The 11,744-nt window shown below is 36.0% G+C and overlaps 1 protein-coding gene across 2 annotated transcripts; it reads left to right on the top strand.

Annotated features, from left to right (window-relative positions):
* Nucleotides 1-261: 261 nt before the first annotated feature.
* On the top strand, nt 262-11,363 carry LOC117331954 (peptidyl-prolyl cis-trans isomerase A-like). Of its 2 annotated transcripts, none has more exons than XM_033890952.1 (6): nt 262-367; nt 497-583; nt 4,208-4,238; nt 6,609-6,794; nt 9,689-9,764; nt 10,531-11,363. In XM_033890952.1, the coding sequence occupies exons 2-6, from the start codon at nt 521-523 to the stop codon at nt 10,661-10,663; spliced, it is 489 nt and encodes a 162-aa protein (XP_033746843.1). In that variant the 5' UTR covers nt 262-367; nt 497-520; the 3' UTR covers nt 10,664-11,363. The 2 variants fall into 2 exon arrangements, with proteins under 2 accessions (XP_033746843.1, XP_033746844.1); XM_033890953.1 differs by having other exon boundaries at nt 280-367; nt 511-583.
* Nucleotides 11,364-11,744: the final 381 nt, after the last annotated feature.

Below are 11,744 nucleotides of genomic sequence, written 5' to 3'. Positions count from 1 at the left end.
CCAACCTACAAACTGACCGTAATCGTCATTTTTGACGGAGGTTGTACGAAGAAGAAGAAAGTCGGCACTGTTCATGTTATCGCATCTTTAAAATGTTCAGAAAGTCACGTGGCTATCGCGAATTAGCCTACTAGAATTCTAATGATAAATCTTAACTAGTTTTTAACCAACACATCATTGGTTGGACAGAGGTGCTACAGAGTGATATCAGCTTAGTTTTTGAACGGATTTTCACCTCCTTGTGACCTTTGGTGACCGGAAGATCTCGCATCTTCAAGTAGTCGTATGACAACTTCCGGTTTCCGGTTAGGAATCTGGATTTGCACTAAGAGCACATGTTCCGTGTTTAAACTGACACTGTAATTTGGTGAGTCTCATCATTTGTATAAAGCTATATGTTACCTTTTTAAATGCATTACTATATTGCATATATTTCGCGACATTTGATGTTGAATTGAAGCCAATTTTTGTTTTTTTATCTTTCGGTTTTATATAGGAAAACACGTGCAGACTGACAGAAATGGCGAACGTTTACTTCGATATCTCTATTGGAAAGCAGCCCAAGGGAAGGATAGTCATGAAGGTTGGCATGGCAAACTGTGTAATAATTGAGAGTATTTGGTCGCGCCGGTGTTTGTTATTCTACATATTTCTCTTTGGCCCCTACACCACTTCAGTCTTGTCTTATCATTATCAGGTCGGGGAACCGCACACTTACTTTCGTATAATATTGAAACTTGCATATCATAAATTGTACGCGAATGGGGGTATAGATTTGGTAAGACTTCCTTTTGCACCCCCCACCTCAAACTGAAATAAGTTGCATAAACTTTTAAGGAAATATATATACCTTGGCATTTAATCGTTGTAACGTTATGTGTACTTTTGATGCATCCCTCACCTCATGCACCTCAACATATATTCTACCGATTCTTTTTTTTTGGTGGTGCAAAAGGAAGTCATTCCATAGATTTTTTTACTGAAAATAGCCAAAATCACTATAAACTTGACACTTTAAAAATATTTGTCCAATTGCTCAACTCAATTGAATTTGAAAACAGGCTTGATAAATATTGAAAGAATTGTAACAGGAGAGGAGAAAATGTAGCGGCCAGACCGGGGTTCGAACCAGGGACCTCCGAACACTAACTGGATGCTCTACCAATTTGAGCTGCCTGGTCACTGATGATCGACCCAGTTCAGTCCCGCTACAGAATTATAAGGACAACACAAGTCACATTTATTTTGTTGTGAATCATCATACAAATGCAAAAATAAAATGAATACCAAATAAAAATGTATTCGCATGTAGGAAAGAACCCAATTGTCGACCCCACAGAGTCATCGCTATTTTAATCCATTGACTCTTGGGAGGATTGAATATTCAAATCTTATCATTCAATCAAAATGCTTCTTCTTGATTAATCTCCTCTTCATTTGGAAAATAGAAATGGTATACCCAAATGGCTGCACCCATGTGTCAGTGTGGTTTGTTATCTGACATCTTGCCAAACAAACCAAAGAACATATAAAACATAGTTTCAGATGGGTCATTTTTTTACATAGCCATTTTCTGCGGGAACCAATCAGATTACTTGATTTGGTTCATACATAATTCATGAATACAGACTAGAGAAATGCAAAGACAGATCATGATCAGTAAACATATTTTAGTGAAACATTATCTACCTTATAAACAAAATTTATGAATCCATACTCCAGCTGGCATATCATACGTGTCAACCATCCCGGATTACGCGGGAAGTGCCCGGAAAATTATTCAAATTTCCCCTAAATCCCGATTTGGTACACTTCCCAATCCCGATTTGGTACACTTCCCGAATCGGGGTTAAATTTCTCCCGGATTTGAGCAGTCTTCCCTCATAAAACCCCGGAAATCTCAGAAACTTCGACCCTAAACTGATTATGTAAACAAAACACCCCTACCACCTGTTTGCATATGCAAGCTAGTTGGTGGTTTTCCCCAGTCTGACTATAGACATGTTCACTTAGACGGACAGGTAGGCCTACTGTCTGTATGTCTTAGCCAGAGGAAGCTAATTAAGTCACTGTTTAGAGTGGAATACAACTTAGTATATTTTTCAATAATGTACCGTATATTGCCTCTACGGAGAAAAGTAAGTCACTAAGACAGTAGATGACTAAAGAGAGGTACCTCATATGTATAAGCTACATGTAGGTTCACATTGAATGGAAATTTAATGTATTGGAGTATTTATTCTGTCTGCACCAAAAATTGAAGGACACCTAAGAGCATTTTGAATTTTGTATAAGTAGTTGTATATGTATAGTGCACTCTGGTCCCACACCAGTCATCTGTTTATCAAAATGCATATTTCTAACATCTGGTGTAGGAGCCAAAGAATGCTTCAGTGTCATATTAATTACAGTTACTGGAACAGGGACAAATCTTATCTGCCTAATATAGCCGTATTTGTTGTTGTTCCAGTTCTTGTATCACAGAAGGTATAACAGTTTTTGTTAGATATTTGTACTTGTTTCAAAGGGTCACAGATACATGCTTGTTGCGAGTGTGCCTATTGCTAAGTTTTTTTTTGTTATGTAATTGTTTACTGAACCATGAAATGATCAAAACCGCTCTTGATAGCTGATAGCTACCTTATCGAGGTTGTCAATGCGGGAATTGTATGTTTTGTAATGATACCCTTTTATGACATTGAAAAGAATGTGTCATTTAAATCCGTTGAATGTAAGCGACATACATTTAAAGTCAGTGATTATATATAAAGCTCTTTTGAATTTGAACAAAACGATATACTGAACTTGAAATAAAAAGCAATTTGGAGTGATGGGCATTATGTAATGGTAATTCATAACATTTAAAAATGCATGTAATGCTCAATTACATTTCAGTTACGTATAGACAGACATAGTCAGACTTAGATATAACTATGATTGGTTTAATAAGTATTTGGACCATTTTAAGTTGTTGTGAAGCCACATACAAACTCATGTAAGGTTGAATAAATTAGTAGCCACTTTCAAACTCATGTAAATAAATGATAATTCTGAAATGATTGACAGCATGTAATAGCTGTCATGTTTAAGTTCTCAAGATGTAGAGTAGTGTTTTATATACAAATATGGATGTAAATTTTTTTTATCAAGACGCAAAACAAATGTTTATTAATAAATTTTACATTTAGTGGTGTGAACCAGGGGAAGGAAGGGAATAAACATGTCACTAGGTACACAAAACACCTAGTGTAATTTTAGCTCCCTTGTACGAAGGTCAAGTATGAGTATATACTTCAGACATTGTTGTGTAACAGGCTTCCAAGGTCATGGTCAAGTAAACACTTAACAACTTCCTTCTATCAAGGAAATGCACATATAGTTTTATCAATTAAAATGGATGATGTTTTTGAGAGGTAGTTTTATCAATTAAAATGGATGATGTTTTTGAGAGGTAGTTTTATCAATTAAAATGGATGATGTTTTTGAGAGGATATATTTTAAATCCTAGGCACACAAAAAAAGAATCTTTCTGAAATTGACATGATGAGACAATGTGATATGTAGATGTGCAGTAGGGTATGTGATAAGCAGATGTGGGATTAATTAGATTTAGGTGGTCATAGTCAAGGGTTAAAGAGCACACATAGCAGTTTTGAAATAAAAACGTTTGTGTACAAAATATCTCCTGAACTGATTATTTAACCATAGTTTCATATGAAAAAAATGTAACATTCTGTGTGCATTTGGAGCATACATATCAGCATATTAAGTTAAGCTAGGTTTTGAGAGACACACATTGCATGGCCTAATCTGACATGACCAGTACTCTGGTTTTGTGTGACAGACCTCAAGCTCTTTGAAACTTAATAGGATTTGTAACCACCGCATGCAATTGTGTTTTTCTTATGAGCACTCATGATTTGACAATTTATGCATTTTGTGAGGTAGTTTACAGTTCAGTAAATATTGAAATTATAAATAAAATTGAACTTTATGATTTTGGTATCTAGGATATGTCTTGAGTCTAGAATTTCTATTTAGAGGGAGGTAATCAAGTATTAGAATTCTTAACACGAGCAATTCTTAACAAAAATTTAGGGGCTGGTGGCCAGTCTAGACACATATTTAATATCTATGTTATACATGTAATGTTTTAAAATGTTTCAGTTGCGAGATGTATTATGTGTAATGTTTTAATATGTTTCAGTTGCACGATGATGTTGTTAAAAAAACCGCGGGTAAGTTGTTGAAATTTCTCCATTATTTAAATTACTAAAAAAGTATTCTAGGCAAGTGCTAGTATTAGTCAAGTAAAGTTGATTCTAAATGTATTTATAGCCCAAAAGAGAAAACAAGATTAGGTCCAAGTTGTTCATCTTCAGTCTTATATGTTCAGTCACTAGTGTACAGACATGTACACACAGTATAATTTGTTAAGTCTACCTTATATTACTGGACTTGTCATGTTATGTATATTTATTGGTACCATATATATTGGTGTGTCCATGGCCAGTATTGAAAGAAAAGTGGTTGGGTTTCTCACATGAATTACCTCATTTTTGACAGATTGAGCTTGATATAGACTGAACTAGACTAATTCTGAACTAGTGCTGTAATTTGGTCCACTTATGTAAGTTATGATTAGCTCACCTGTCCTGATCAGAAGGACGATGAGCTTACAGGTATGTCATGATGCGTTGTTAATTTTCTGTGAACTTTTCCTAAAATCGCTACTTGTCATGCATATGAATGCCAATATGGATTTTGAAAAAAATCTTGGTCTGAAGTATCCATGGGTAAAAGGGAAAAAAATTTGTAAAAACGGTTGAAGTTCAAGGTCATTTGGGTCAAAAGTTCAATGACAAACCGTGGATCTCTTGAGAATGCCCCTGACTGATATGAAACAAATCAATTCTTAGATATGAGTATTTACTGGTATTTATATTTCTGTTCGCCAAGCAAACATAAGAATGGCAGGGAACAAGAGTCACATCAGAGTACTTGTATTTTTTATGTTTGGCTTTCTACTTGCCATTTTTGTCTTGTGTGCCATTTTTGTCTTGTGTGCATTACTTTTCAAGTTGCGGTGGCAGCGGCATCAACATTAATTTTCTATTAAACATTAAATTTCTTTAAAGTTGAGCTATTTTGGCAAATATGGCCATGTTTAAGTTGTCTGTTTAGCTCTACATATACATTGAACTAATTTTTCTCTAAGTACATACCATATCATAATAGAACCTGGAATATACTTGTATCTAAATATATGACCATCCAAATATTCATTTCAGATTCAGAATTGGACTTTGTTAATTAAATTGTAAAAGTTTTCCATTTAGCTGGAGGTTGTGTTTAATCGAGTTTAACAAAGTATATGTTCCATCAAAACCAAACCTACAATGTTGAAGTCAAATTGGGTTTACAGTTAACCCAAGAAATTGATTACAGCACTTCTTATTTACGTATGTTGTCCTTCAAACACCACTGTTCCCGGACCCGTGTTTCTGAACAGCTACCCCTATGATCATGATTAAATAGATGAAAAAGGGCACCGACTTTTACCTGACCACATGCATGTAGTTGATGATCTTGTTTTTTTTTTATGTAAATTTCTTCAAAGTATCATCAATTACATACCAAAATATCAGTATTCCTGCTTGAAAATTAGTACATGTGAAGGTCACTGACTTTTACCTGACCAGATAGTTGATGAAGGTAACTGACTTTTCCCTGACCAGATAGTTGATGAAGGTAACTGACTTTTCCCTGACCAGATAGTTGATGAAGGTAACTGACTTTTCCCTGACCAGATAGTTGATGAAGGTCACTGACTTTCCCCTGACCGGATAGTTGATGAAGGTCACTGACTTTCCCCTGACCGGATAGTTGATGAAGGTCACTGACTTTCCCCTGACCGGATAGTTGATGGAAGACGCTGACTTTCCCCTGACCAGATAGTTGATGGAAGACGCTGACTTTCCCCTGACCAGATATAGTTGATGAAGGTCACTGAATTTTCCCTAACAAGATAGTTGATGAAGGGCGCACTGACTTTTAACAAACCAGATAGTTGATGAAGGACACTAACTTTTTCCTGAAAAATAGTTGATGAAGGTCACCGACTTTTACCTGACCAGATAGTTGATGAAGGTCACTGACTTTTACCTGACCAGATAGTTGATGAAGGTCACCGACTTTTACCTGACCAGATAGTTGAGAAGGACACTGACTTTTCCCTGACCAGATAGTTGATGAAGGTCACTGACTTTTCCCTGACCAGATAGTTGATGAAGGTCACTGACTTTTACCTGACCAGATAGTTGATGGAGGGCACTGACTTTTACCTGACCAGATAGTTGATGAAGGTCACTGACTTTTACCTGACCAGATAGTTGATGAAGGTCACCGACTTTTACCTGACCAGATAGTTGAGAAGGACACTGACTTTTCCCTGACAAGATAGTTGATGAAGGTCACTCACTTTATCCTGACCAGATAGTTGATCAGTGACACCAACTTCTAACGTGGGTCAGTGACACCAACTTCTACCGTGGGTATCTTACATGCTTTAATTTGTTTGTGACAGTTTTTTCTTCATTTTGTTACAGAAAATTTTCGAGCTCTTTGCACTAATGAAAAGGGTTTTGGGTATAAAGATTCCATATTCCATAGAATTATACCCGGTTTCATGTGCCAAGGAGGAGACTTTACCAAAGGCAATGGAACAGGAGGAAAGAGTATCTACGGAAAAAAATTTGAAGATGAAAACTTCATTTTGAAGCACACTGAAAGAGGTAAAACACCTGGGAATGCCTTGTTTATATTTTTACTCCCTCTTTGCTACTCTGTACAATAATATACAATATTCAGTTTCACAGTTTCCATAATTTGCAATTCTCCTTTATTTTAAACAAATAGAAGAACCATTGAACTTCTGGACATGGACTTAAATGCAAACTATACCCTACATTATAGCTGGTGCCATATAGAAATAGGCTTCAGGAGTATCTGAAGGATCATATGTAGGGTGTGCTTTGCTCTTATCTGTTCATGTTCAATTTTTAAAATGTTCAGAAGAATAGAATGGCTGACAGTTGGCCATCTTGGGTCTGTAGCATGCTTGGGTGAATGACTACCAAGTTTGTTCAAATGAATGACCTTGATCCACATTCAAGGTCACAGGGGTCAAATCTGCTAAAATCTTTAAAGCTGCATACTATCAAATAACCTTAAATTCTAGTTGTCCACATGTATAATGGCAATGTAAGATGCTCATTCAAACTCCTAACAGTTCGCAAAAAAAAGCTAACCAGCAATCCAATAGATGTCTGACAAAATCAGAATTTGAGTCTATTCCCTTTTCTGCTCTCGCCAAGTTCGAACAATCATTTCCTTTCCTAAGGAAATACATTGTACTCTGGTTTTGCTGATTCCAGTCCTTTTCACATTTCTTTTTGGTAGAATCTGTCTGCATTTTGGCAGGCCCACACTTTCAGCGTTCCGCCATTTTGTGTTGACTCGTAACCCATCTGTTGCATTGTTGGACTAATTTGTATAGAAACTTTGTCAGTCGGACCCATTTATTATTTTTGGTATTTCCTGTATACTTTCATAGATATGTGTTAGGTATATCATGTTAACATTTATATATATTTCTTTGGAAGTATGGGGCTTTAAATGACTTCTTCTCAATAACCAAGTGGTCCAGGCACTTTATACTGGGCCTGTACCATGCTTGGGTGAAGGGCTAGTTTGTTCAAGTGCATGACCTTTGATCTGCGTTTAAGGTTACAGAGGTCAAATAGGCTAAAATCTTTAAATGACTTCTTCTCAATAACCAAAAGATCCAGGGATGTGATATTGTGCCTGTATCATGCTTAGATGAAGGGCTTCCAAGTTTATTCAAATTAAAGACCCTAACCTACATAATACATTCAAGGTTACATGAGTCAAATTGCCTAAAATCTTTTAAACGACTTTTCAATAACCAAGAGGCCAAGGGCAGTGATATTAATTTATGCATGCACAATGCTTTGGTGAAGGGTTACTAAGTTTGTTAAAATGAATGACCTTGATCTACAGTCAAGGTCACACGGCATTAAACATGTTAAAATCTTTAAACAATGAATTCTTGATAGCCAAGAGACTCTGGAGACTCTATATATTGGTCGGGTGGCACATTGGTAACACTTGCTTTTCACCTAGGCATCCGGGGTTCGATTCCCTGATTGGACGTGAAAAGGTATGGGGGCACCTGCCCGACAGTGTAGGTTTTCCGCGGGTACTCTGCTTTCCTCTCGCAGTAAGACCCCTCGCGTGCTTCCATCCAGGCCAACAAGCGTGATTAATATAAGTTGATATAACTTGTTTCGCATTTGTTGTAAAATAAATAAAGTTTACATTTTACATTTACATTGGTCAATAGCATGCTGGAATGAAGGCTTACAAATTTTACTGTAAAAGTGGATTTTTTTTTGCGTTTTGAAATTTTTGCTTTGTCAGCTGTCAAACTATTTTCGTGCTGTCAGTCATGATAAAAATATATTTTTGCCCTGCGGTGCCATTTGGCATGGGCTTGGAGTAAGATTTTTTCGGCAAACTCAGAGAAGTGTTTTTTCTGATTTTGCTTCATGTGTAATAATTTTCAAAAAAGATTTTCAATTCCCATGCAGGTGCCTTACAGGTCAATAACTGGTTGCCAATGGTGAATTAAGGCACCATGGCCACCAAAATAGGTGCACTTTAAGCCCTGCTTTAGTTTCTGGTTGTGCATATTTCAAATTAATCAGAAAAGATCATAGAAAAGCAGCCATGTTGGATTTTGACAGCTGAAGATTTTTCTTGGTTTTTCTCAAATTTTAGATTCAGGTTCCCCTTCTTCCTTAGTTGTGTACATTTGAGACTGGTAGACACCTGTTTTAGTTTTAGACTGTTGACATATTTATCCCATTCAAATTGGCCAACATTCATGGTCTGTGGTCCATCCATAAACAGTCCTTGTAAATTGTTATCATGGGGAAGATCTGGAAAGATGTTTCTCAAAATTGATATATTGGTTCTGCTTGGTCCCTACCAGTTGTGCCAATTCAATCCCGAGTCTTTGCTGGAACAAAATATGGCTGACATTGGATTTCAACAGTTAAAATTTCATAACCTTAATTCTTTCTTAGATTTCATGTAAATCCCCCTTGATATCAAGTGATTATATTAAGGAAAAGGGGAAAGAGGGGAAAAGTAGAGAAAAGATCAGTCTTACATAAAACCTATACCAATCTATTGGTGGATGCCAAGATATCTCTAATCTCTTGTTTTCCTCACTGTTGATCTGTTAGTTCATTTCATACGAGTTTTTCATTTTGGGACTAATCAGAAGAACGGTCATATTTCATCATACAATTTAGCAATACAAGAAAGATAATTATCAATGTAGAGAAAGAAGAAAAAAAGGAGGGCCATGTAAGTTAAAGAACAAAGGAAGATCATACAATGGTGACCAAAAGATTGCTCTGGAGTCTGTTGCTAAAAATCACCACCATTTGAAGATCCGAGACAACTAACTTTCTACAGAAGTAGATGCATCAGTTGCACAAGTCCTGTATTGTTTAGACATACTGATAATACATTGGATTACATCTATTCTTTAATCATTCAAACATTTTATAGCTATTTATCAAATATTTGTTTTAAGGAATCCTTTCCATGGCCAACTCAGGCAAAAATACCAATGGATCACAGTTCTTCATTTGTACAGCCAAAACATCATGGTGAGTAAGTCAGTAATCTGGGTATACTATGGGTCATGGATATTTCTTTGGTTTAGCATTAACTGGCTGGACAAAAATCAATACGTTTACAGTATTTCTCGAAGAGTAGTGAATGGATCTTTAGCACATGTTAAAGGTAAGGTCTTGGAGGTAGAATTCCACATTGCTAAAATTCCAGTTAAACATTTGATTATAACAATATTAATCTAAGAACTCTGGATATGATAAGACAAAATTAATGTTATAATTATAATCAAAATAGTTGAATTATGAATTGATTTCAGCTCACAAAGGGCAGCATAGATGAGCAATGCAGGTCCATTGGGCCTCTTGTTTTGTTAATTTCTTATGCAATGAAGCCATCATTATTATTGGGAGGATCCTTGTCAGACAAGTTGTTATATTGATCATGAATTCCTTTTTGCATTGAGTGTCACTTTATGATAGTGGCACATGAGACCAAGACACGAAAGTATGATGTTGAATTGATTCCTGATGACGCCAATACAAAATGACAAAAAACATTCGTTAAAGTTGAAAAACTCCAGTATACAAAAGACTATATGACATGCACTGGTGGTATGACGATGTATGTATCCCAACATTCAGCACTTTTACACAATTGTGTGACAGCTGAATAACACAGCATATTGTAGAAGAGATGTGGTAATAATATATATGTTTGTATATCTTTGCTAGCTCTACCTTAGATAGACATTATTTATAACGGCTGCAGAGACATTACATTGTATTTATGAATTTACAGGTTGGACGGGAAGCATGTAGTATTTGGAAAGGTCATCGAAGGGTTGCAAGTCCTTGACATGATGGAGGCTGTCGGATCCGAATCTGGAAAAACTACCGAGGTTGTGAAGATAACTGGTTGTGGTACTCTCTGAATGTGATCAGTTGTTTGACAGAATCTGATAGGTCATGTAATAATCACTGTCATATAGATTTTTGTTAAACAATATGGTGTAAAACAGCTTTTAATCTTCCTAATGATTGTTGGAGAATGAAGACAGTATATAAAAACCATGACTAACCACTGACCATAACGATAGTCTGTAGCTGAAGTTATTAAGCATTTTTTCCTGACTGCCTGATTAAATAATCTAAACACATAACAAATGTACTTGTAATTATTGCATTTTTTGCCTAATCATAAGATGGTGGGCTGTTCAAATCATCATTTGTCTTTGGTACGTCCTTCAGTCATCTGTCCGTAAATAATCATTGTTATCACTATTTACTGACAAGAAGCAAAAATGTCTTGCTCAAATTACAATTAAATTTTGATATTATAGAAATACATCTGTAGGAAAAAGTTTTTATATACCTAAAATCATTAAAGATCGCAATGGCGGGTGCCAAAACCCATCTGTAATCTTTATTTTTATGCCCCTGCCATGAAATTTGGGGGTTCCCATCCAGATGCAATGTAACTAGCTAATCTCAGGAACTGCTGGTGCAATTCTTTTCTTGTTAGGTTGTAATAAACATACTTTAAGTGCGATATATATACATCCATGCCAAACTAATGTCAAAACTTCTATTGAAGTGGCTTGCTTATGTATTAAAAAAGTATTGTTGAAAGTTTCTTCTGCGTTTTTTATCAAATAGTTAATAAAATCAAAGTGCCAAGGTCACTCATAGGTGCTGTGCATGATGGAATGAAATACAGGAGAAAAGCAAGCAAGTGGGTAGGTACAAAGAGTCGGCCAAACAAGACCTTACCTATACCAACAGACGATCCAACATGACATTATCTGTACCAATAAACGACCAAACAAGACTTTACCTGTACCAACAGACGATCCAATATGGTATTACCTGTACCAACAGATGATCCAATATGGTATTACCTGTACCAACAGATGATCCAATATGGTATTACCTGTACCAACAGACAATCCAACATGACATTACCTGTACCAATAAACGACCAAACAAGACTTTACCTGTACCAACAGACGATCC

The sequence above is a fragment of the Pecten maximus genome, chromosome 1, assembly GCF_902652985.1.
Source record: "Pecten maximus chromosome 1, xPecMax1.1, whole genome shotgun sequence".
Taxonomy (NCBI): domain Eukaryota; kingdom Metazoa; phylum Mollusca; class Bivalvia; order Pectinida; family Pectinidae; genus Pecten; species Pecten maximus.
Note: the sequence above shows the minus strand (reverse complement) of the source record. Positions and strands in the feature narration are given on the sequence as shown.

Excerpts from the sequence above, each read along its gene's own strand:
- LOC117331954 (XM_033890952.1), top strand. The coding sequence starts at position 521 with ATGGCGAACGTTTACTTCGATATCTCTATTGGAAAGCAGCCCAAGGGA. Across the intron at positions 4,239-6,608 it reads TGTTGTTAAAAAAACCGCGG|AAAATTTTCGAGCTCTTTGC; the intron begins GTAAGTTGTTGA and ends ATTTTGTTACAG. Across the intron at positions 9,765-10,530 it reads TGTACAGCCAAAACATCATG|GTTGGACGGGAAGCATGTAG; the intron begins GTGAGTAAGTCA and ends ATGAATTTACAG.